The sequence below is a fragment of the Solea solea genome, chromosome 17 (assembly GCF_958295425.1).
Source record: "Solea solea chromosome 17, fSolSol10.1, whole genome shotgun sequence".
Lineage (NCBI taxonomy): Eukaryota > Metazoa > Chordata > Actinopteri > Pleuronectiformes > Soleidae > Solea > Solea solea.
Window position 1 is genome coordinate 8801005 of NC_081150.1, and position 25865 is coordinate 8826869.

General features: G+C 41.1%; 1 protein-coding gene across 1 annotated transcript in view; it reads left to right on the forward strand.

Annotated features, from left to right (window-relative positions):
- The window catches only part of nkain2 (sodium/potassium transporting ATPase interacting 2), an 84675-nt gene that overhangs the window by 20802 nt on the left and 38008 nt on the right, over positions 1-25865 (forward strand). Inside the window, exons 2-3 of the mRNA XM_058613924.1 lie at positions 19349-19486; positions 20792-20872. Coding sequence (XP_058469907.1) covers positions 19349-19486; positions 20792-20872 — 219 coding nt within the window. The remainder of the gene's footprint in view (positions 1-19348; positions 19487-20791; positions 20873-25865) is intronic.

Genomic DNA, 25865 nt, shown 5'->3' on the forward strand with positions numbered 1-25865 from the left:
AAGCATGCAATATATAGGATTTTTGGATTGTATCAGATTTTACATTTTTTATCTGTCCGATATCCAATCCAGTGATTTTGACCAGTATCAGACCAATATCGATGGGGGGCCTTCACTGAACGTTCCCGCAACCAAAAGGTAACGTTCCTAGGACATTCTGTGAACTGAACATTATTACCTTGGGCGAAAAGTGGAGAAAACATGGAGAGAGACGCTGCAGCCCCCATATCTCAAGAAAAAGCCCTGTAAACCTGCAAGGCTCATTCAACGAACTCTCACTGTATCATTCAGAAGAAATAAACACCTGTGCACAAACACTCAGCGCCTGGTGCTCCTCCGCTGTGCACCGTGTTCTCATCAGCGGGTAATAATCTACTGGATGTAACATTATTACATTTTGAGCAGTGACAGTGGCGGGGGGGCGGCGGCGTGCGCTCACAGGGGTTTGAATTAATTGAACGAATTACGGGTCATTATAAATTGGTTCAAACTTAATTCTGGGAGAAAAAAAAACTGACAGTCCTAAGAGGTCTATACAGTATAGTCACAGTATTCTTTTCTATTTGTTTATACGAATGACATTCGTTTAAAACTCTATATTCTATATTTTACAAGATAATCTGGAGCACACTGTGCAAATGTTCCCTTTTTTTTGTGGGATTTTTGTAAAATCCTGGACAGAAATTGAAGTTAGTCATTTCATGGGTTGCATTAATAAAACAGATTATAATAAGACTGTGTACAATGTTGCAGAACCTTGCAGAACTTGAGGTTTTCTCTGGGTTCTCTGGTTTCCTCTCACAGTCCAAAAACATGCAATATGGGGATTAGGTAAATTGGACACTCTAAATTGACCGTAGGTGTAAGTGTGAGAGTGAATGGTTGTTTGTCTCTATATGTTGCACTGTGATGGACTGGCGATCTGTGGAGGGTGTACCCCACCTGTCACCCTGTGTCAGCTGACATTGGCACAGCAACCCTCATGTGGAGGATAAAGAGGTAGAAGATGGATGGATGGATGGATATCTACTTGAATCCTTAAGTTTAAAGACAATAAATAGAATTGTGGCCATTGATATCATCTGTAACCAACAATGAATGAGCTATAACTCGGACAATTCAAATCACATATCGGCTAAATATCGATATCAATGTCAAAATAAAAAAATAAAAATTGACATCTGCCATTTTGTGCCAATATCGCCCACCCCTAATATCCAGCACTGAATTGTAGATAGGAAACACCCATGCACATGAATGGCTTAAGTAACTGAATCTAGTGAATATCCTGTCAACTGATTAAATGTTAAACCACTTTCCATAAACATGCAGGTGTGGATACTTTCATCCCAGCTTCGGCAAAGTTTAGCTACCACTCTCTCTCTCTCTCTCTCTCTCTCTCTCTCCCTCTCTCTCGCTCTCTCTCTCGCTCTCATATACTTTGTTAGTGGATATTATGACATTTTTACGTTTTGTTCTTTGCTGCTGCTCTTCAGCAGATGCACTTTCCCTCTCCATCTCTGCCTGTTGCTGATTATGCTAAATTTAACCAAAGAGGTTAATTGTTTATTAAAATGAAAGTGACAGGGAGACGGTTACAGTACATATGCGGATCTGTGTGAGCATGAACACAGTGTAACGCCACGCACAAGTGCCGCGGCTTATTTGCATAGTTTTGAACATCTGGCAACTGCACAAGCTCGCTGCTGTATATTATTTTACATATATCTCCTTTAAGGCACAAAAACAACATTATTATGCGCAGGGAAAGATCATCCACATCACCATGGTTACAATACATAGGCTAAGGTTCAGTCTTGTATGAAGTACCTAAAAGTGATACTTGAGTAAAAGTTCAAGCATGTTGTCAGAAAATGAATTTGGTAGGAGTTGAAGTAAATTTTTTATAATATTATTTAAGTAAAAGTGGTAAAGTATTATGACATTTACTTTACTTAAGTATCAGCAGTCATTTTTTGATATAAAATGTATTTAAGTTTAAGAAGTATTAAAAAAGTGAGGAGTTAGTATTGAGCCATGGTAGCTCAGTTTTATATAAATAATAATAATAATAATAAATCTTCTTCAAAGACAGTTAGAGGAAATGTAGTGGAGTAAAAGTACATAATATATTTAAGAAATGTCGTGGGCTAAAGGTAAAGGTTGCTAGAAATATAAATAAAGTACAGATATGTGCATTTTGTACTTAAGTACAGTAACAAAGTATTTGTATTGTGGTTATACAGAGTTATAGTTGTATGTTTTGATCGATCCACACCATAACTCTGGATGCCGACTGCGGCTTTCATATGGAACAGCCGGATAAAGGAGTGGTTTTAGTCTTCACATCCAACCTTTTGACAGTAATGTGATAATGCATGTTTCACAAAATGTCAAACAATGCTTTTAAATTCCATTGCCGTGGCCCTCTGTAATTAGAGTAAAGACGTGTGGCTGCTTCAGCATTTAATCTAATGGCTCTGCATGTCAACAGATTGATTCTGTAGTTCATTGTCTGTAGTTTCCCCACAGAAAAGAGGAGGAAGTCATGTTCTAATGTGGTTCAAAAGAAAACGTCCCTCGTATGAAACATGACTTATTAACTGTGTTCATCCACTGAATATTGAAGAGCTCCGGAATAAAGTTTCATTTTAAATTGGTTCACATCCCAAAAACTTTACATTCCCTTTTTTTTCTTTAGTTATTCTCGACATTGTGCGCTCATGTATTATTACAGCTGTCCCCTTGAATAATGATGCCGTAATTACTGGTCGTTTAAAACAAAACAAAACCACTTTTGTTGTTAAAAAAGCTGCGTGTGACCCTCAAAGTGAGTGAGTGAGGCACAAATTCATCCTGCAGTTCAGCTCTGATAGAGGAGTTGTTGGTGATTATTGGTAATATATGTGTGATACTTTTATTATTAATGACAAATAATAATTATTATAGAACTTAAAATGATTGCTGAGGCAGTAATGAAGAGTTTTCAGCACATCCCACTGAGAAGAGCACCTTCATCGTAGAGGTTTTCACTCTGTTAATGCTCTACAATGCGGCATTATGCCGCATTAGGCTGTGAAAATTAATGAATGTGAAATATTGCAGCGGGGAGGCACTGAGTGCAGACACTGAAGTTGTAAAGACGCACGGGTTCACTGAGCTCCAGCGATAATAATCATTAAAAAAATCAGTGTAGGAAACTTTGCAGCCGACAGTTTGTGTGTGTGTGTGTGTGTGTGTGTGTCTCTCTCTGCACGCGTCGTCGGCAGGGGGTGAAAAATTAATCATTTTAAATTTAAAATCGCAATTTGACACACAGCAACCAAGTCGCAGAGGCTGCGGTTTAACCTTTTCCCTCCACATGAGGATTGTGGGGCTAGCGGTCAATGTAGAGTGTCCAATTAACCTCTGCATGTTTGTGGACTGTGTTAGGAAATCGGAGACACTAGAGAAAACTAGAGAAAAGGAGATTATGCAGCATGACTCATGTGTTATAATGAATTCATATCTAGTTCTCATCTAATTTTAAGTGTATAATAAAGTGAATATTGAACAAAACCATATACTGTAAAAAAATCTAAATCTAAATGATATATTAAATTGTTCAAACATCTCTAACTGTTCGTGCTTGACAAAGATCGTTTGTGAGAGAAGATTGCACCAACTGCAAGACTTCCAAGAAATCCAGCAGAGTGTGACTACTTTCTAGTGGATTGCTCCACACCGGGTTCTCGCAAATGACATTTCATTTATATTATGTCAGCAATTTACACTACACACAAACTTAGGTATTAAAACCACAAGCCTCGGTAAAAAAATAAGGTGTTAGAATAATTTGTCCTCAGTACAACACACTTTAATTTATATTGAATGAGGAAAATGCAGGATATTACAAAAACATCACATTTACAAAGAATAGAAACATATAAATCACCAAAATGTAAAATGTAGATGACTTTTAGGTCAAGGGCCGGGGAGGAAATTGTGTTGCGAAGTCCGACTCCAGTCCGACTCCAGTCCGACTCCAGTCCGACTCCAGTCCGACTCCAGTCCGACTCTGCGTATACATGCACAAGTAATCTGACTATGAATCTCATCATCCAGGTATGTTAGTCCGACTAAGACTCGTTTACTTGACATTGAGAAAACCAAATTATTGTCTTAGTCCGACTAAAATCATACTTTTAACATGCGTGTCAACACACCGATAGATAATGATGGAGCCAGAGAGTTTGTGTGTTCCTGATTCTAATGAAATATATGAAAGGTCATTAGACACATGATTGTATGCGTCATCTGGAGGAAGCGTCATGCTGTGCATACGCCTGGAATAATTTTGTTTTTTTTCGTCTTCCTCCGAGCGTAGTCAAATAAATCCCTTCAAATGATCTCGCCACAGACTCCAAGGCTTTCTTCACTGTTCTCCAAAACCTTGACAGCAAAAATCCCAGTTAGGACATCGCTAATAAATACAGTTTGAACCAAAAAGTAATTAAATTCCAAGGGTACATTTCCAAGTCAAACTTTCCATTTCTGTCTCCTTTGTTTCCCACGATAAACAACAACCTATTTAATAAAGCCTCACAATATGGGGTTCTAAATTTTTCACCTGAGGAAAACATTCGCTCCCCATGGAAGAATGCGAGCATCAAGCTCTGATTCTCCATCAGCACAGCGCATATTTTATTATACTAGCAACAAATCTTGATGGTGCACAAGGACCAACACATTTACATATTGGGAAGATAAATATTTTACACCATGGTGGTTCCTTTTTTTTCTTTTTTTTTTTACACGTTTTATGACAACAGTGTGAGTGTGGCAGCTCCCACAGAATTCATTTGACTAGTTTTTAGCTCCCAAATATTTTCAGTGGCACATATGACAAACACCTGCAAATGTAATATTTATGGAAAGCTGTTTTGCTGTGAGTCATTTTATATTATTAGGGATTTGTTAACTATTTAACACTGTACAATTCAGTTTCGTTGACAAGAACCAGTAGATCTGTACTTAAGAATCCATATTATAACATAGCTTATTAGCATAATGTTTAAGTATCTGGTTGAAATTGCATTATGAAACCACCACGGAGCAATTTTGTATCTTCAATTTATTTAAATTTAAAGGTTTTCTCTGAGCTTTTAACTCTCAGATCCACACTGCGTACACATGCCATTCCTGCAACAAATGTCCCACCATATTGCTGAGTGGTATTGCACATTAGTAATTCAATCTGTTTATAACCAGTCATGGAGGAAGCGGAGCAGCTTGCCGGCCAGAGCGATCAGCGTGATGGAAAAAGATAGGAGTGACACGGGTGGAAACAAAGTCTTCGCCGTGGTTCCCCTCTAAAAGCAATGACCTTAATAATGATAATTACATTAATTTTAGATTAGTTGAGTTTACTACCACATCCATCTGAAAGCTCTTATCCTCGGGCGGAAGTGCTGTCATGCCATTAACTGAATGAAAAACAAACACACATGCTGACACACAGTTGACTTTTCTGATTTTCTCTCCATCTGAGTTTTAAAGATAAAAAAAAAAAAACATGCTTTTGTTTGGTGCAGGCGAATAATGCTGAAGCTGTGTTTCCTTGTCTTTGCAATATTTACATAACATAATATAAGTCGTGTGTCAGCTTGAGTTGCCGACACACACACACACACACAGCACTATTGTAGATGGCAATCGATTTATTGACTGCAGTTTGTCTGCCTCTGTTGCGTTAGGTGGCAACATGCCCCCTTTCATCTTCTTACTTTTAGGCATTTTCTTGTTGACTTATTGATTCACAGTCCAAACAACGTTAGCTGGCAGCTAGTTGGTACCCTGTTGAGCGCCATTCTGTTTCTACCATCATAAGTGTAACTGAAAACCAATGTATACAGTATCTAGTGATGTTATTTGTTGATCTAGTTGCAAATTATCACAGTTTAGTGTCAAGTATTCAAATTATATATAAAACATCAACATATCTACTGCCACCCTCTGGTCAAACACCAACTACTGCATTCAAATTTTGCCATTGGCTATTTTCACTCAGTCCACTCTTTTCTTACTCTCGTTTCACATATCTGCAATCCAGTTTTTATTAGTCAAAATGACGCAGCAGCTATCAGTAATTCAGGCATTAAAATAATATCTTGAACTTGAAGCACGGCTCGGCATAATGCCATCGTAGATATCTGAAACTGGAATTAGAGATATCTACAATTATCTGCAACCGAATATAATGGCAAACCCCATACACATGAATGGCAAAAGTGACGTCTTTTTGACTAGTAAAAACTGAATTAGAGATTTCTGAAACTGTAGATGATTAGACTATGAAAATGACGTCACAGATATCTGTAATGGATTCATTGCAGTTCAATGTTTAAAAAGGCTTCCCATATACTCTCTCCTCCTCTCCCTCACTCTGCTCTCAGCCCACTTCTCGGCATTTTCCAAACATCAGGCATTGGGCATACATGTGCTCTTTCTACTGTTCTCTGTGTGAAGGTTTTGGACTGTTGTGCACTTATCAAGCATTTGGTCAGTGCCTTTTTGTGTATTATTGCTGTGATTTAAACATCCAGCACAACATGGTGTGTTACTTTGAAGACATGTACAAAGTAATTCCCATTAATGGTTGATCAGGTCTGGACTGATACCCAGGCTGAATGTGCCAAGGAAGCAAGAAATCAGGTTAGTTTAGCTCTGAAATCATGTTTGGCCTGATTGGAAAACGCTGTTTGTTTGTTTGTTTGTTTGTTGTGTAGTAGCAGGTAACATAGTGATGAAAATGTGGAGGCTTCCACATTCACTGGGTCATAATTGGCTTAAGTGCAGTCTGCTCGAGGGCGGTTTTGTACAGTAAACACAGAGCCTGCGACTCGTCATGTCCACATGCACTGGGAGCTCAGCGCTCGCCGGACGCACTCCTCTGACAGTGAATGGGCAATCAGCAATGTGTACTCGGTGATATCACCTTCACTTAAATTATGGAGATTTTCTGCTTCCTAACAGTGGGCAAGAGAAAATAAAGCGCCCGGAGCCCATTGATGCTACGAGGACTGCAAGCACAATGAAGCCCATTTAAATAAGGTGACAAAGTTGGCTGGCAGTTCATTGTCAGCACCACAGGTTCTTTTCATATCGTCCATTCAGCCCGGACACAAAGTTAATTTAGTCCTGGCACAGTAACGCTATTGTCTCCTGACTCATTGAAGGAACTGAAACACTTTGGGGGAACAGCTCGTGGTCAGGACGTCACATGTTAAACTAACATGTGATTTAAACCAGTTAATGTTTTACATCAGTTATTGGCTCAAATTAATCATAACTAAAAGCTGATATTATGCAATACCCACTTCCTTTTGTAGCCACAGATGTGTATGCACACACACACACACACACACACACACACCACAACCACCATGATGTGGTTGATTTCATTTGGTTCCCATGAGGTTGTTCAGAGAGAGGGAGAGGCCAGTATCTACTTACCATTCTCTGTGTGTGTGTGTGTGTGTGTGTACGTGTGCGTGTGTGTACGTGTGCATGTGTGTGTTAATTTGTGTTAATATTTGTGCTGTCTTAATATTTCTTAGCCCGCTGGGCTTCCATCTGTGGGTTCGTCTGGTGTCATTTCATGTCCCACAACTCTTACCACACACACACACACACACATTGTCGTCCACCATTCTTAGTGAGGACACTCACTAAGACATAATGCCTTCCCTAGCCCCTTACCCTAACCTTAACCATCACAACTAAATGCTTAACGCCTAACCCTTAAACCTGACATAACCATAACCATATAGAACCAAATCTAAACCCTCAAAAAGCCCCTTTAAATGTGTGAGGACCAGCCAAAATGTCCTCACAGAGATAGGCTTGACTCAGAGTTTGTCCTCACAGTCTACTACAGACATGTCCACACACACACACACACACACACACACTGAATAAATGAAACACATTGCGCGATGGAACCATGATCAAACACACGGCGATCACACAAACACAAGAGCTTACAAACAAAACAAGAGCCTCTGGGTACAATAGAGGTGCCTCCTAATATTTACTATTTATCATGCAGTTGAACCCCCTTCTCTCTCTCTCTCTCTCTCTCTTCCTCCCTATCTCTCTCCATCTCTCTCCCTCTCTCTGTAACTCTATCAAACGCACAAATATTTTATTCTAATAAAAGCACTGTCTGCATAGATCGACCATTAAGATAGAACAGAAAACCGTTAGTGGGCCGGTAATTCATTTAGAGGCTGATGGAGGAGGGGGGTGTGCGCGTGCGTGCGTCTGTGTCACATTTGCGTGCACGTGCGTGCTGCATAGTAGCACAGAAACTGATTAAGTGAGGGAGGAAAGGATGGTGGCGTGGGGTGAGAGGAGAGGAGAAAGGAGAGATAATGGAGGCACAAGCAAAAAGGAGAGAGCGAGACACACAGAGAGGGAAGCTGATATCAACAGCAAAGAAACAAAGAGAAGACATGATGGAGAGCGTGTGAGAGAGAGGAGACCGAAATGAAAGAAGAGAGGGATAAAGAGACAGAAGCAAGACAGAGGGGAGAGGTTTGAGATAAAGGAGTGGAAAAAGAGAGTGAGAAGGGAGAAAGGGAGTGCCACTGGAGGTTTGGAAGATAAAAACACGGGGAGAAGGCAACAAGCAGAGGGAGTCAGAGCCGTTAAGGTGCCGCGAGAGTAAAAAACAAAAGAACAAAATCATTTGAACAGTTAGTGTAATACCTGAAATGGTTATGACCCAGTGTGTTCCAGAATCAATCACAATGTTTTGATTTATGCACCAGAAATATGATTTGAAATTGGAAAAAAAAGAGCACACACACACACACACACACACACATCACATCACTCAGCGTGTTCCCATGTACAGTTACCACAGGCTGCAGCTAATGATTATTTATTTTCATAATTTACTTTCATTCTGATTCTTTCTACCATCCATTAACATAAGAATATAAAGTCAGTTCAAAAATGTTTCAAACCTGAATATCTCCATGTTTTTGTCACAGTTATCTTCAGTGTTTATGCTTCTTCTCTTATTTCCTGGTTTTAGCTGTAGGTTGTAAATGTGGCGCATGTGCAGCTTGACTGAAGGCACACATGTGATAGTAGCTCAACTTCTCATCACAGTATCTTGGTGTGTTAATCCGACTTATATTAAACATCTGGCTTTAATCAAACTTTTCGTTGATACTACAACATATTATGGCGAATATTCACAAATTTTTTTACAAAAGTGTATTTTTTTCCAATTGAGTGGTGTAGTATCATGCACAGAACATCAGTGAAGTTTTCAGAAAGTTACTACACTGTATTATTGTAGTAGTTACTGAATATTTCATAATATCATTCTTTTTCTGGGTGTTGCACTTAGTAGACGGTCCCTGCGCTCCGGTCTCATGGTGACTGCACGTAGAGATCCATGTAGTTTTGAAAACAAGGCTGTGGCTTGTTGTCTATATTGTTTAAAATATGTTATTTATGATGGACATGGAGATGACGGATACTTTCTCCGTGGTCATGTCTTCTGGTTTCAGAGTTACCCTCTTACTTCCAGCGTAAAAGCATAAAAATGTCAATTTTTTGTTGATTTGCCGACTGTTGTCCCGTGTGAAGCGTTCAGGTTGGATGGAAAAATCTAAACTGGACGAAACGGGAATCAGGGATAACGAATTTAGTGTCAGACGTGCACAATATTTGACAGGAAAAAGTAATGAATGAGTAATTTGTCCGATCTGTTAAAACATGCTCCCACAAGTCATGTCCACCTCTGATGTCTTGTGCCCGCTGCTCTTGTCAAAATCAGTCCTGTTTACATCAAAGCAGCCGAGCAGATAAAACATACTGAGACAAAGCTCTTCTGTGATAATGTCAGCGATTCTTTTGGTTCTGGCTGGATAAATCACACACACACACACACACACACACACACACACACACACACACACACACAAAAAGGAGCTAATCTGACAGACGGATATAGAGGAGGCTTTCAGGGGCAGCAGCACAGAGACAAACAGAGGGACAAGCTTTCCATCACAGACATTAAATATGTTACTATGTCGTTTGATAAATAAAGCAGATACGGAGCTTCGGAAAGGGTTGGACGGCCAGGGAACATGAGACTAAGACGTGAAATAAGATAAAGAAAGAAAGGAGGGAAGTGGGAGAGGAAGAGAAGGAAAAAGGCAAGTGCATTTCTTTGGACGCTGTGTAAGATATTAATCATAATCAGTTGGTCAATCATGCTAAATAACTGTGAAGAGCTTCTGCTCCAACCTACAATTATTACTGATGACACATTCAGCTCAGTATCACTGCAACACACACACACACACACACACACACACAGAAAACCTCAGACACAGACACACATGGTCTTGTTTGAGGCAGACTAATGATATCTGATTGATTGTCTGCTGTAGAGAGAGAATGTCCTCCAGTTTGTGTGTGTGTGTGTGTATTCATATCGTCTATTTGGATTTGTGTAAATGTGTGTGTGTGTGTGGGTGTGCTTTTGTGTGTGCACCATTCAAATTCAACTGCTATAAATAACCCCCCTCTATAATTTGGGATGAGGACGTGTCATTAATTGTGATATTCACAGTTTGAGGTTCGACTCCGATCGTCTCTGACAAGCTACGGCTAATTTGATTGGATGAATGATCCTTTGGGCTCTTATGATATCAGCTCCTGAAAATTTGATTAGTCTAATTTTTCTTTTTCTCGTGGTCCGATAGACTGACGATGTGACAGCACCCTAAAATATGAGCACATGGGCAGTGTTCATTTCTCATTTTAACGAGTTACTGATAGAAAAAAAAAAACAAGGTGAAATGTCCTGATCAACAGCAGCGACTGACTTGACTGAGCGTGGGTGTATTGTACTGGGCCTTGGTACTACAGCGTCACTTTATGATCAGTTCTCCAATTAACCCTCTAACACCTAAGCCTCAAAATGTCTGTCTGGACTGTTTTTTAACCATAAAAAGCTCCAGAGAAAGTTTTTCCAGAATAACTTTCAATATCTGGCAGTTGTTTTCAACTTACTGCATGTTAAAATAGTGTATTAACAATTTAAAATGAAGAAAATTCAACTCCTCAGCTTTCAGAAACTGCTGGAATTTTTCCTGATGGCACAAGCCGCTGCATAATTGCAGGACAGATGTGCAACACGCTCAGTGTTAGAGGGTTAAAAGACGGCAGCCCTTGTCTTGGTGGCAGAGTGGTTAGTTAGCACTGTTGCTGTTCACTGTTGATTCCCATTCTAGGACCTTTACGTGTGCATGTTCTCCCCGTGTCCGTGTGGGTTTCCTCCGGTCTCTCTGGTTTCCTCCCCCCCATCAAAACATGTTAGAGTGTTGGACACGCTCAGTCGGGTTGGTCCCCTGTGGCGGCGCATGGTCGCGGTGGCTCAGATTCCGTTGTGCAATTTCAGTTGTATACTGACAATATAGATGATTTCCTTTCCTTTTGAGGATGTAATGGCTTATATTGACATATTGCCAGTCTTTCTTTACAGTCTGTGGACGGGACACTGAAAAAGAACACATTGTAATTCCTTCTCTAAATCTTACACTCTGTGCAGATGCCCTTAAAAAAAAGTTTGTTCCCTATACTTTGAAAAAGTATGCTCAGTCCTGCGGTATCATTATAATCTTACAGTCAGTTTAATAACCCTTTTATAATTGCCTTCAATTCCCTTGGAATTTTAATGTCCACATTTTTTTTTTTTTATCACTGTCATTTCCTTAAAGCACGTTGGTGAAGTCATTTTTGTTTTTAAATGTGCTCCATCATGAATACACTTGACACACGTCAATCAAAACCAGACAAGGAAAGATAGAAGAAAAGTAAAGAGACGGGATTGTGATGACAGTATTATTTACATTCATGTAACATATCTGGGCCAGACCTTATTCTTTCATTGTTTCCAGCCGCAGAGAGAAAGCATCCAGCTGACAGGAAACAAAAGAACACTGGCAGAAATGGATGGAGCCGGAGGGGTGGACAGTCTCAGACAGAGAGGGAAGATCTGTGAAAATATCACACTGATTAGCCAGTGTTTCTGACATTTAAATGCCACGTTTACATAAAGAAATGTTTTCGAGGAATATTAATTACTGTAGTTAATTCATGTGGAGATGGATCCGTGGTGGGAGAGAGGAAAGAGGCAGTGTGTTGTTGTTGTTGTTGTTGTTGTTGATGGAAAAATATCTGAAATAGTGTATGTTGAATAGTACATTTTCAATAGTTGAAAATTGTACGTATATTTTCCAAATTATCAACGTACTCACCATGCAAATGTTGGAGCCTGTACAGTGTGGAAAATTAAACCCTTCACTCTGGCAATGTCATTTTTTAAGTCAATGGTCCGAACACAGCACGGGTTATTGAGTTAATAGGTGAAATCATGTGGTCTGTCTTGGAACATTGTCATTTTCACTGCTGGGCTGAAACTGCTTCTCAACATGAGGTAATACGACAATCTTGTAGCCTACTTGTTTGAAGAAATTTAAAAATTGAAGCACTTTCCCACCCCTAAGAATACAATCATTTGAAGGACAGGAAGAGAAGAATGAGGGATTTCCCTCTGTGGCATTTCTGGTTATAGTCATAGAAATAGGTTCTTAAACTCTCTCTGTCTATGACGTGTATTCATTCAATGTCTGCTGCTTTATTCTCCACAAATGAAGGTCGGGGCGGGGCCACTGGAGCCAATCTGACCAACATATAGAGACAACCATTAACCCTCACATTCACACCTCAATTTAGAGCGGCCAATTAATTGTATTTTGTCATTTTTGCTCAAGGCTGATGCTTATTTTAAAACAAATTAGGTGAGAAACTGGATTATACCTGTGGACCAGCAGCTGCTCGTGATATTTATAAGTAGCGTGTGAAAAGTGAGGATGAGTGACAGCATAATTGGGCATCTACAGCACAGATGTTATTAATATGACATGACCTTTGAGCCATTTGAACTATGGTGCAGAAACGGCCTGCAGGCACTGGTCTTAAACCTCTGAGGTGTGTTTGTTTACACCTTTTGCACATTTTGACGGATGTTTAGACATAAGCAAGAAGAAAAATGAAACACATTGATGAAGTGTGCACGATGTCCTTCACATTGCTGTGAGTGATTGCACGGTGTGCTGTACTAAATAACACTGATGGTACAACAAGACCAGTAGTGAATGGATCTGAACCGCAGTTTACTCATTCCCACACAGCCATTTGACAGTGTAACAACATTTGGCTGCCCACCAAAATCTCCTCTCAGCTGGACGTCTGTAGACAGCTCACTCAAACGGTGCAGTTTCAATGGTAGCATCTCCTCTGCCATTGAGCCATGGTGAGGATGGGCAGCACATGAAATAAAGGAGCCTAGAAGCAGGGATGCATAACACAAAAGGCATGATTTACACCGACACACAAACACAGGAAAAGAAAAATCAGTGGCTGTGTGGATCAGTGGTAGAAGGTCTTGGGTGCAAACCAATGTGTCCCTGGGCACGGTCCTTCACCCCAAGTTATGGAACATAAAAAAAAGTACCTGTTTAAAAGCATTGGCAATGATTCATGGAAAGATTATGTTAAAAAATGTTTAAACATGCTAATAGAGAGGGTACATTTCTAAGTTAATGATGTCTTGCAGCTAATTCCAAGCATACAATTGACCCAGCTCTGTCTGTGTATGTGAGGCCTTGAGGAGGAAAAAATGAAAATGTGTTTCTTTTCTCAACTACGGTGATGGCCTTAAAAGTTTAAGCAATTCATTAAAATATCTGCATTTGCCCTGGTGTATCGATGATCATATTGCACAAGGAAGGATGACGATATATCACCAAATCGATATCTAAATTAAATTCCAGTTCTGGTTGCAGCCATGCACATAGGAAGTGATACCTTTTATGTCAGGACCTGATGGAGCTAACACAAAGAACTGCTGCTGTATATGCACAAATGCTCCCTCAGTCAGTTCTGATACTTTTGCCATTTCCAGATACAGCCTTCAAACTGTTTCTGTTCACAAAGGCAGAATAATAGCATCACCAACAATAAAAGTCAACAAAAGTAACTCAGTGCAGCTTTAAGCACAGAACCACATGTTAAGCAGTATCCTAATAATCTCCATCATCAGTCCAGACAGCCCTTAAAATCTGAAAATTTAAAGAGGCGTTCACCGCCGGCCCGAGAACGACTCTGCCCAAAGTTCAGCCGACTCATGCAAAGGTAACACAACAGTTGTGTGAGTCACAGGTATTTTACGGCTAACCTACTCCCATGAAAGCACTGTTTTAAGGTTTATGGCCACGGCCAAAAGTATATCAGCCTAATGGCCATCCTGTAATGTTACTTTAAGTGGGACTCTCAGCCGGAGTTGTGCAGTCTATCTATAGCTGAGTGACGATGGACATTATGGCTTTTACTGATATGACTGAATAGTTGTGATGACAATGAGTGGGCCTGAATTGAGGAAATTGGATATTTAATGGAGAGATTTTCACCTTTGATCGTCATTGTCTCTTTCCATATCTGCGTTTCCTCCATCTCCCTCTTTCCATCTCCATCATTTGCTTCCCCTCCTCTGCTCTCTCTCCCTCCCTTCAATTCCCTACGCATCCTTTCATCATTTCCCCTTTCGCTTTGCTCACCCCATCTTCCCTACCGTCTTTCCACTCTCTCCGAGCCCTAAGTAGCCACAAATGGCCCCTAATAGCCTCCAATGGAGATGAATTGATCGTTGTGTGAACTGAATCGATAGGAGATTGCTTTTGCTGTACACAGTGGGATACTGCACAGGCAGGTGGCCTTAATTAAGTTAACAGTAAAACTACGATTGCTCGGGAGTTTTATTAGGACAATAAAGTTTATGATTATCAGAGAGACAGAAAAAATATGGTTTCAGAATGAAAGCCAAGGAGGTAAAACAGCTATATGCACCTCGGCGAGCGCCTGCTTTGCTTGGATGTTGCCGTTTTTTTGCGATTCTCTCCGTCTGACTCCGCGTTTGTTGTTCTCCCTCTGCCTGGTATTCTCTCCACTCCATCCCTCCTTCCCGTTGCTCTTTTCCTTCTCCTCCACGCTGACATGTCTTTCTCCAGCTTCTCCCCGCTATCTATCTCACCCTCACGCCTGCCTGACCTCAGCTCCACCCCCCCCCAACCCTCCCCTCTCCCTCTCTGTCGTCTATAATGGGATGAGCAGCAGAAATTGATCAGCAGTTTTTTAAAGGTCACAGAACCGAGCGAAAACTCTCAGCCACAGTGGTGAAGGGAACAAGGGAGGTGAGGATGAGACCGAGGAATGGAGGCGGGAAGCAGGAGCCAGCCACGGAGGATGAAGATAGAAAGTAGATGGTGAAGACGATGGACGACGAGAAGAGGTTCAGATGAGGTCATTTCTCGTAATAGATGAAGGCATATCAACTATGGTGGAGAAGAAGAGAATAGATGTATGATAAAGTGGAGACGGGAGAAGATGAGCTGGGTGACTTAAGAGTGGGCAGGAGCAGGAAGACTGCAGGTAGGGAGGAGTTGAGAGACAATGACGGAAGATGAGACATTCTCACTTCTTCTTTTAGCCTCCTATCTCTGTCATCGTCTTCTCTCTCTCAGAAACAGTCGGAGCTTAATCCTTACTCCATCTCATCGGGCCCTTTCATCACATCTCTTGGCCTGTCTTCGTCCTCTCCCTTCGCCGTCTGCCACACCCCCACCTCCCCAGTCTATGTCCTCGTCTTCTGTTTTTCAGATAAAAGGACACTTTTATCGCTCTGCTGTGTCACATAATGGTCATGCAGTGCAGCTGTCCTCCTGTCTGGAGCAATAATGATTCTTTGGAAATCTATCGTTCACTATCAAATAGATGGAAATCTCTCTGAAACCCGCTGAAGATGTTTCTCCTCTGCCTCTCTCTCATGGTCCTTTTTTGTATTCCCTCAGTGTGTCTTTTTTAACACTTCAGCCTCTTCTTCACATTTCTATCTGTTTTGATTAAAAACAATCAATAGTTAAGCACTTAAGCAACGCCACTGGTGAAAAATTTGATTATTGCTCTTTTGCCCTTTGACAGTTTGTTTTGCAGACAACACAAATAAACCAAATAGGATTCAGGGATGTTGGCCGTGGAAATGGCCGACAGTGACAGTGATGGATGCTCTGTTGCTCTGTGGTCGGTCCCTCAGCTAACTGCTGCATTTCAGAAACTCATGCAAACAAGAGCCCGAGCATCAGAGTATGCTAACGAAGCAGTGGCAGGAATACACACGCCTGAATCTTGAGGGAATCCGCGCTGGCGTTAGATTGACAGGAAGCTGCATAACAACTTGTTTTCTGTGTTTTCTTTCTCCTTTTTTTTTTTTTTTTTTTGAGGCACATGCACAAACACATGCACACAGGCAGATAGGCTTACGTGCATCGAGTGCGTCCATCTGTCTTCTACTGCTTTGTCCTCCACATGAGGGTCGTGGGGGGGGGAGCTGTGTCAATCTCAGCTGGATAGGCGGAGTCAAAGGACCGTATACATAGACAACCATTCACTCTCACAATTGAATCTGTACGCAAAACTTTGAAAAAAAAAAGAGCCTCAGAATTCCCTCGTTCATTGTCGAGGAATCTATGGCCATGTGGTAACAACATGTACTCGGAGAAAAGAGGCTGACTTAGATCAGATAAAATACCTTTAGTTTTCTGCACGCACTGAGCCTTGTGCAGGAGGGGGGGGAGTCAGCCACTGTGGTCTCTTAAATTAGGTTGTCTTTGTTGAAAGTATGGAATTATGGGAAATTCATTATTTATGTAGCTCTAAAGAACGGCCTCATCAACTTCATGATAGATAAAAAAAAAGCCCACATGAAGACGAGCATACTGTGTCCACAGGTGGATGCACAGTGCGATAGGGCAGACGAAGACAGACAAGCCCGATGTGAACATGCCTCGTCGTCCTGTGCTCTAAGCAGCGGAACTGAGACGAACATCTCTGTCAGCGGCATCAAAGCTTGTGGCAGCAGATCCCAAAGGAGCCCAGTAGCCAGCTTGAAGCTCCACCTGTGCAGAGCCGAAGCCTTCATCAGCTGCACAGAAATATCAAAAATCTGCCAAATCTGCTAACATAGCTGCCGCTGTAGAGACGGCGCTCTGACAGTGCATCTCACCGTCTCTCTCTCTCTCTCTCTCTCTCCCTCTCTCCCACAAGAATTATAGTTGTTGAAAGGTCGGGCAATTTCACACCTTTCTGTCATTTGACACGTGCAAAGGATTGTGGGATTGCAGCAGCGGGGGCTTTTTATGGACGCTTTTGTCTTTTGTATGTCAGAAGGAGCGAGTGACTTAGTTACAAAGAGTGACGCGCTGGCACAGATGAAGTTGGTTGTTTTGCAGCTGAGCCATGAAATGAGGAGTTGACATCAAAAGCAGAGTGAGGGGTGACGGGGTGACGGGGGCAGATGGTGTGGTTTTTGGACACCGCTCTTCACTGGCCTCGTATTAACACCAGCGACAGAAGAGTTTTTGTGTTGTAATAACTATAAGAAATCAATATGGTTGTTACCTACATTGTAGAAACTAATCTTTCCTCCACTGATTTTTGTTGTGCATTATTTGGAGGGGAGGTGTGTGTGTGTGTGTGTGTGTGTGTCCCAGCTGGGGTGAAGACTGTTTATATTATCTGTGATAGAGAAGGGGCCCCGAGGGGCCTCGATAATGGACTGGGAGGCCTCTGACTTCTTATAATGGCTTCTATAGGTGTGTGTGTGTGTGTGTGTTTGTAAAAGAGAGGTACAATTGCAGCACTTTATAATTGTCAATGGGAGGACACACTTTTACATAATACACTGAGAGAAACAAAGAGAGACACACACACACACACACACACGGTGGGGGGGAGACAAAGAGGCGGGAGACAAAGAAGCCCAATGTCTTCCGCCCTCTCTCTCACACACACACACACACACACACACACACACACACACTCACACCCACACATTGTGATGCCAGCTGAGACCAATGTGTCCAATAACAGCAGGTGCTGTCAAGTGCAAGCACAGCCGACCTGCCCTGATATGGACACACACACACACACACACACACACACACACACAAATACAGATTCCTCTTCTTGTAAATCTCAAAAATCGACATCATATTTTTATATTTAGAACCAATGTCTCATAAGTGTAGTTGATACAAGGTTATTGTTTATTTGTGTATTAAATAAATGTGTGTTTGTGTGTGTGCACCTTCTTTTTGGCTGCAAAAGCGCCATAGTGTTGCCATATGGTCTCACATTAGGACACACTAAGCTCAGCTGTTGTGTGTGTGTGCTTGTGTTTGCTACCTTTTCACTGGCTCTTGTCCCGACCTGTGGTCCTCAATTTAAAACCGAAACCTGGTCTTAATAAGGCAGAACCTCATTTCTGAGATGTCTAAGATTTTAATTGTGGTTAGGTTAAGGTTAGAGATGTCCTTTACCTTTGTTTAGGTTGTCCAAATGAATGGAAGTCAATGCAGTGTCCTAAGTAGAATAGCTATACAAACCTGTGTGTGTGTGTGTGTGTCTCGAAAGAGAATGAGAGTGACTAGATACTTCTTTCTTCTTAGGTGTAGATGTACATGCGTGATTACCATAGCAACCGCTGAGGCTTTTAAGCAAGTCAGCTTTAGTGTTAATATATTTAGCATTGTCATGTCATACACTGTGCTGACTTCATTAACTATCTCAGCATGAAGTGCCAAAGGCCTAATAATAGCAAATGATAACAATCTCTCGCTCTCTCTGTCTCCCTGTTTGTGCACACACACACACATGGGGCAGAGAGAGTGAGAGAGAATCCTGGGATCGTGAAACAAATGCATCAATAACTGATTAGATTTTGCCTCATTATGGTTCAGCTGCGGATTGTGAATACATCCTCTTGTTTTGCTGTTTCTCTTTTTCTAAGTTTTCTTTCAGTTCTCTACCTCTACATCCTCTCTGTGAGAGAGAGAGAGAAAACACTCAGTATGCTTACATGAGGTTACAAAAAAAACTTACATTTAAGTGTTAGTACGAGTACAACTGGTCTTGTACAATTCATGTTAGGCTGAATAAAAATATGACTAAATCCAGGCCAGTGCTTTTTTTTTTGGACTTGCAAGAAGACACCAAGATTCAGTAAAGTGTTTGTAAACAACAGAACGTCCATTGAAATGATGTAGTCATGTGCATGGAATCTGTGTGTCATTGTATGGTGACTTTAGACTTTTGCAAAGACAACAACTTGACGATTCTTGTCACTTTGTCACTAATCTCCTCCTCTTCTTCTTCGTCCCGTCAGGTCAGTGTGTTGGAGCGTCAGGTGATCGATTTCCTGGGCTACCAGTGGGCTCCCATCCTGACCAACTTCATCCACATCATCGTCGTCATCCTGGGCCTGTTTGGCACCATTCAGTTCAGACCAAGATACGTCACAGGGGTAGGTGGAACACACACACACACACACACAGAGTCACAACTGATCCGTCTTCATTCATGCCTAAAAAAACCTTGTCCATACAGAAGAAGGAATATGAGACCGTCTTCATTAATTATTGATTTATTTCCTACTGATTGGTTCAAGTTGGAGAGAGGACAGTGTCAGTAGGAACATGTTATGTTGGCAGCTACAGCTTTTCTCTGCAGTGACGTCCGTTCATTTAGACCGGAGGTCTCAAACTCGTGGCTCTCCCCCAATTAATTTTTATGTGGCCCACCACTTCATATCAATTATAATGACAACTGGCCCACAACCTCCTCCCGCTGTAGCGAGAATATAATATTTGTATTATAACAATAATAATAATAACTATAGAGGTGATATGAATCAAACTTTTAAACGTATTTAACTCAAAATTATATATATATGTATAATTTATATATATGTATATATGTATAATTTATATATACATGTATATATAAGCTTGTTTTGTGTTTTAGTTCCAGTTGTCCATATGTTTCGTTCCATATCATAACAAACACTTTTACTTTGAAATACTGTGAAATATCACTATGAATATCGCTTTATTGTTATATCATGTTAAGCTAATTTCCTACATAGTGCAACTTTTCCCTCCATGAGGAGACTGGACACTCATTGGCCCCCAGGTCGTTTGAGTTTGAGACCCCTGATTTAGACTAGTCTCAACAAACCATTATCTCTAAACGTAACCAAGACAGTTAATGCCCAACCCGTAAACTTAGAACTAAACGTAACCAGTTCCTCAGAAATAAGGTTCTGCCTAATGAGGACCAGGTTTTGGTCTCCATGAGGACGACTGGCTCTGACCAGGTCTCGGTTTATGCCAGAAATGCTCCTAAAGATGTAGCAAATATGAGAATGATCACACATGTGCACACAGTTAATACTCAGTGAGAGGATCCAAATAATGAAAGGGAATAAAACGTTTATAAAAAGCTTATAAATTCTTTCACTCAGTCATAAATTTCTGTTTATTTTTACATATGCACACACACACACACACGCACAGTCCTGCGATGCATTTTCTCTCCCTGTCTGGTTTGATTCCGGTGATTGGTTGCCCTCCTCGCCGTTGTTTTTGTATCTTCACGTCTTAATAACATCACAAGTGAATCCTCCCCGTGTCTTTTCTCTCCATCTCACTACTTCTGAATGCAAGGCAGGAACATGCTTTTATAATTCTCTGGCAAACACCTGCCAAACCCTGTCTGCGTCTGACTCCCCTCTCCCTCTGTCTCTCTTTATCTCTGTGTCTCTCGGCAGTACGCGGCCTGGCTCGTGGCGTGGATGACCTGGAATGTTTTCATCATCTGTTTTTACCTGGAGGTTGGGGATCTCTCCAAAGTAAGAAATCTTTTCATTTTCTTAACATATCTGCAACCTTTCGGGGCTTTTCGGGTCTTCTGACGCACACGTCCCGAGTAACAGCCACAGGCTGTATCCTACTTGCACTCGCATTTGTTGCATATCAAAAATACAAATGCAACAAGGCTGGAAATCTACATTTTCTAGGAAGTCCAAATGACTAAATCAGCGATAAAATGATCTACTAACAAATATTCTCTGTGTAGGAAAAGCCTGGTGTGTGTGGACTTAGATTTGTGTTAATATTATCAAACAATACTTTATGAATTGAGCAAACAAAAATGAACCACAAAGTCAAAATACAGAAATTGCAAATCAAATCAAATCAAATATCAGTTTAATCGTTCAAAAATGTTTGGATGTTATTTGTTAGAAAATACACTTTTTGTTTGCAATGATCGAGATGTCGCGAAATTGGGAGTTCGACGTCCAGACGGACAGTGCCTCCAAGCCCGGGTCTGCTTTGGCTCCAAAACTCAGTGGCCAATCAGCAGGTGGCATCCTAAGCCCCGCCCATGGTCAGAATCGTGAAGCAAGTGAAATTACAATCATTTCTAATTAAAAGAAAGTATTTCAAACACATAAAATATAATCATTTTGAATGATTAAATCAATTGCAATTTGTGTATCTTCAATTCATGAAATGTTGATTGCCTCTTAAAAATTGATGCTCGCTTTGTGCAAATCCAATTTCATAGATGTGACTTACTATTCTGTTAATACTCTTTATATAATGCTGCACACCGAGAGCGATCAAGAAGAGGCGAGAGACCACACTCTGCATTAGGTGTGCGAATGGAAACCTCGGCCTGACGCCTCAATTCAGTTATCCTTCACTTAACAGCTGCGTCTAACTTGACTCTTCCCGCTCCGCTGCGTTGTCCTCGCAAGCCCCCAGTGAACGCAACAACGATAACGAGCACAGAGAAATGCCTGAAATGTGAACAATCAAGAGGTTATAATGCCAAAGTATCTGCATTTTTTTCCTTTCTTCTTTTTTCTTTTTTTTTTTCCAGGGCAACATGCGAGGCTTTTCAAACGCTGCCATTTCAATTTGGTTACATTTACATTACCGCTCTCTATCCTCAATTTGCATCTCTTTGCAGCCGTACCTCTCTCTCTCTCTCTCTCTCTCTCTCTCTCTGAATTTTCTCCTGATTGGGTGATTAAACATCATCAAGCCAGTGCACCCCGCAGGATGATTTGGCCATAAAACAAACAAATGAGATTTAAATAAACTAGAAATCCCACACGGGGGGGAAAAACCTAAGATAAGACATAAGATCTTGAATGCACTGATTTGTATATATATATATATATATATATATGTATATATGTATATATGTATATATGCTGCTCTAATTAAGCTACGAACAAATGGTTTTGTCTGTTGAATGCGAGGTCAATGCTAACGATTCACTTCACTTTTATATGTAAAGAGCCAAATGATCTGAAGGCTCTTTTAAGGTTGATACTGAGCGTCTTGTGGGAGTGGGAGAAAGTGTGTGTTTGCATTATTCACAGACACACCTTTCTCTGTGTACAACACCGCGGAGCGATGTCTCCACTGTGACAGCGAGTGCTGACGTCTCGGAAACGACTGCCCGACCCCTCCCCTCCGTCTCATCCGAAGAGGAAGGGCCACATCATTTCAGAGCAATTTTAGTGCAACCTCAGCCACAATAATAAGAGAAGCGAGACCCCGTCAGACTGCGTACTAACAGTAACACGTCGTAAGAAGTAAAGATTAGGAGTGCAGCGTTGAAAGATGGATCCTTTTAAACCCTGTACCCTGTAACACAGAGCGCATCGCAGACGACACGTTTGCGCAAGTGCGTTTTACATTACTGCAGCTACACCAAGGTTTGTGCTATCGGAAAAATGGCAACAGTTCCTGAAAGCCGAGAAGTTACACGTCAAAGACAATATGTGGTTATTACAGCAATGTCACTCGCGCTGTTGCAGGAAGCCGGCGAATCGGCGTCTTTGTCACCTGAGAGGAGAGAGTTGAAAAAACACCTGTACATACAACAACTCAATACAACAACTTCTAGTTTTTCTTCATTTTAAATTGTTAATACACCATTCTAACAGGCAGTAAATTGTAAATAGTGCCAGATATTGAAAGTTATTCTGGGCAAACGGACATTTGCTGGCCCTTTTATGGTTAAAACAAGCAAAAAAACAAGTCCAGACGAACATTTTGAGGCTTAGATGTTAAATGGTTAAATACTTGGTTTAAACCTTCCACAGTCCAAAAACATGCAATATTGGAATTAGGCAAATTGGACACTCTAAATTGACCGTAGCTGTGAGAGTGAGAGCGGATGGTTGTTAGTCTCTGTATGTGGCCCTGTGATGGACTCTGTCCTGGGATTGGCACCAGCGCCCACCACAACCCTCACGTTGGACCAACCTGGTGGTTAAAGCAATAGTACGTCAACCCTTCCCCGGTGTTTCTTTGATGCATTGACTCTCGGCTATGTCCCCACCTGATACTGTACCTGCAGGATTTTCCCCGTCTGATTTGCAGTTCTTTGTCTTATATACTAAACTATAGCACAGTATGAGACGTACTGTAAAAGTTGAGGTTGTTAAATATTCTGATTTAAAAACAAGTTAAATGTTTATTCTGTCAACTTCGGGAAATTTGATTAGGGCCAATCAGTGTTTCCATAAACAGAATAAATCACTTGATGCCAGCACTGATTGTGGATGATTATAGTCTGGGGTGTTATGTTTAAAAAAAAAAAAAAATACTTTTCCAGCCATAGTCTATGGTTAATTACTTGCTCTGTTGAATGTGACTCAGCTTCTATATTTTACGCGAACCACACAAACTTTAATTAGACTAGTCTGGACTGAAGGGTCATCAGCTCAGCTAGCTTCCTGTGGCGCTCGCTACTCATTTACTGCTTCATACGGCCATCTACCCTTTGTGTATACACACACACACACATACACAGAGCCACACATAAACTGTAAGTCTTGTTAAAAATGTGTTGCCGAACCACTGCTCCATGTGTTATGGTGAGTCAACAGCTGTGAAACTCCTCGCACCTTCACAAGTCTTTCATTTTAATGATATTTACATCTTACACTGGCCCTGAGGCCTAGTTTTCTGCCGCACTGTCACAATTGTTTGGGTTTTGTCTCCATCACACTACAGAATAATGCACTTGACAACAAGTTTGGAACATCTGGAAATACAGCATAACAAATGGTCTCCGTAATGATTGGATTTATCATCTATTATACAAATGATGACTCTAATGTTTCTCCTCATGGAATAAGAAAACCACACCGTTTTTCCCCCGACCAAACTCAACACATCTGGTTTTCACCAAGGTCGACGTGGCCACTTCATTAGCAACACAATTACCAATCAAACGCTGACCAGTCGGAGAGTTTCAAAGCAGATGCCGAACAGCTTGTTTTTATGATCCGAGCAGTTTGTGTGTGCCAACCTCGAGGGCATGTCAACCTTGACCCACATTCTGAGTGAGGAAGGAGGCACAAATGCCCACGTCCCTGCCCTCCAGCTGTTGAGTGAGATATGAATCCATCACCTGCCTTTTAAGGGCCTGTTTACTGACCCGAGGGCTATTTTTACACTGAACCACATGTAAAACAAACATGGCGATGACCATTATCTGTCACTCGGTTCAAAAACACGAGGAAAATGCAGGAAGCGAGGCAGGAGGATTGTGTGATGATATTTACCGTAAGTCATTCGGTGTTAGACACATTTCAAAATAGCAGCTGTCCACGAAAAGAGGATGTTTGGCTGAATGAGAACCATGTTACCAAAGGTTTTCCTTAATGAGGCTATATTGTGCTTTTCACGTAACAAAGGGCAATGTTTTAGACATTATGAAAACAAAACGTGGCTGAAACTGAGGAGGATGAAAACAAGAAAATGTGTATTTCTATTTTATTTTATTTTATTAACAATATCATTTTTATTCCAACAATGCTGTCATCCACCTTTCCTATGTTTGACTTTGTCTTTGTCTTACCTTTCCTCTGCTCTTTCCTCCTCTAATCACCTTTCTCTTCTCTCACCCCCTAATCCTAACCCCACCTCCTAATCCCTGCCCCCCCCCATTAGTTCTTAGGATCATGATACTTAAATTGGCCATAAAGTGTATCGATAAACTCCCGTTACAGTTAAGTTACTGAGAGGAAAGAGAGCTGGGATAAGAAGATAATCCATCTTGGACCTGAATCAGTGATAAGAAAAGGATGAGACACCAGTGTGTTGGATTAGGAGATTGAGGGTTGGATTGACAGTACATTTCTTGCCATGGTGAGCTGTTGACAGTCATTCGAGACTGTCAGTGTAAAAACTCTTAAGACGTGGGGGAGGTGTGAACTATGTGGTGGGTCTTCTGCTTTGCTTTGTTCATGCGGCACAGACTGAGAAATAGGGCTGAATAATTTGTGTAAAATATCTCATTGCCATGATGCACAGAGATGATCATTTAAAGGTGCAGTGTGTAAAATTAAGAAACAGTTATGGTGAAGCCTGAACATCCCTCACCCTTCTCTTTCAAGTGTTTTGGAGAACTAATGTAGCCTTCACTGATCATTAATATGGAAAAAAAATGTGAAGGTTGTGGGTCATTATTACAACAAAATAAAAAGTCTCATTCTGAGTTCATTCATTCATCCAATTATATGAAAAAAAATGGGTTTTTTTTAATCTTCAAATTCTGCCAAATAAAAAATCCTTTCACCCAACTTTTCACCATTTATGGATTGCACATTTTAAATTGGCAGCTAAATTATAGCCTTTGCCGTGCGATAATTGCGTCGCCTCCAATTTCTATTTTGCTTTTGAAAACGACAAACTGTTCAGCCCCTGCTTTCCAAGTAGCCGCGCTGGCCAATCACATCCCATTATGCAAATATTGCGACACAGGCGCTAGTCGCTCAAATCACTGAGCTCTCGGGCGAGAGCGCTCTCTCT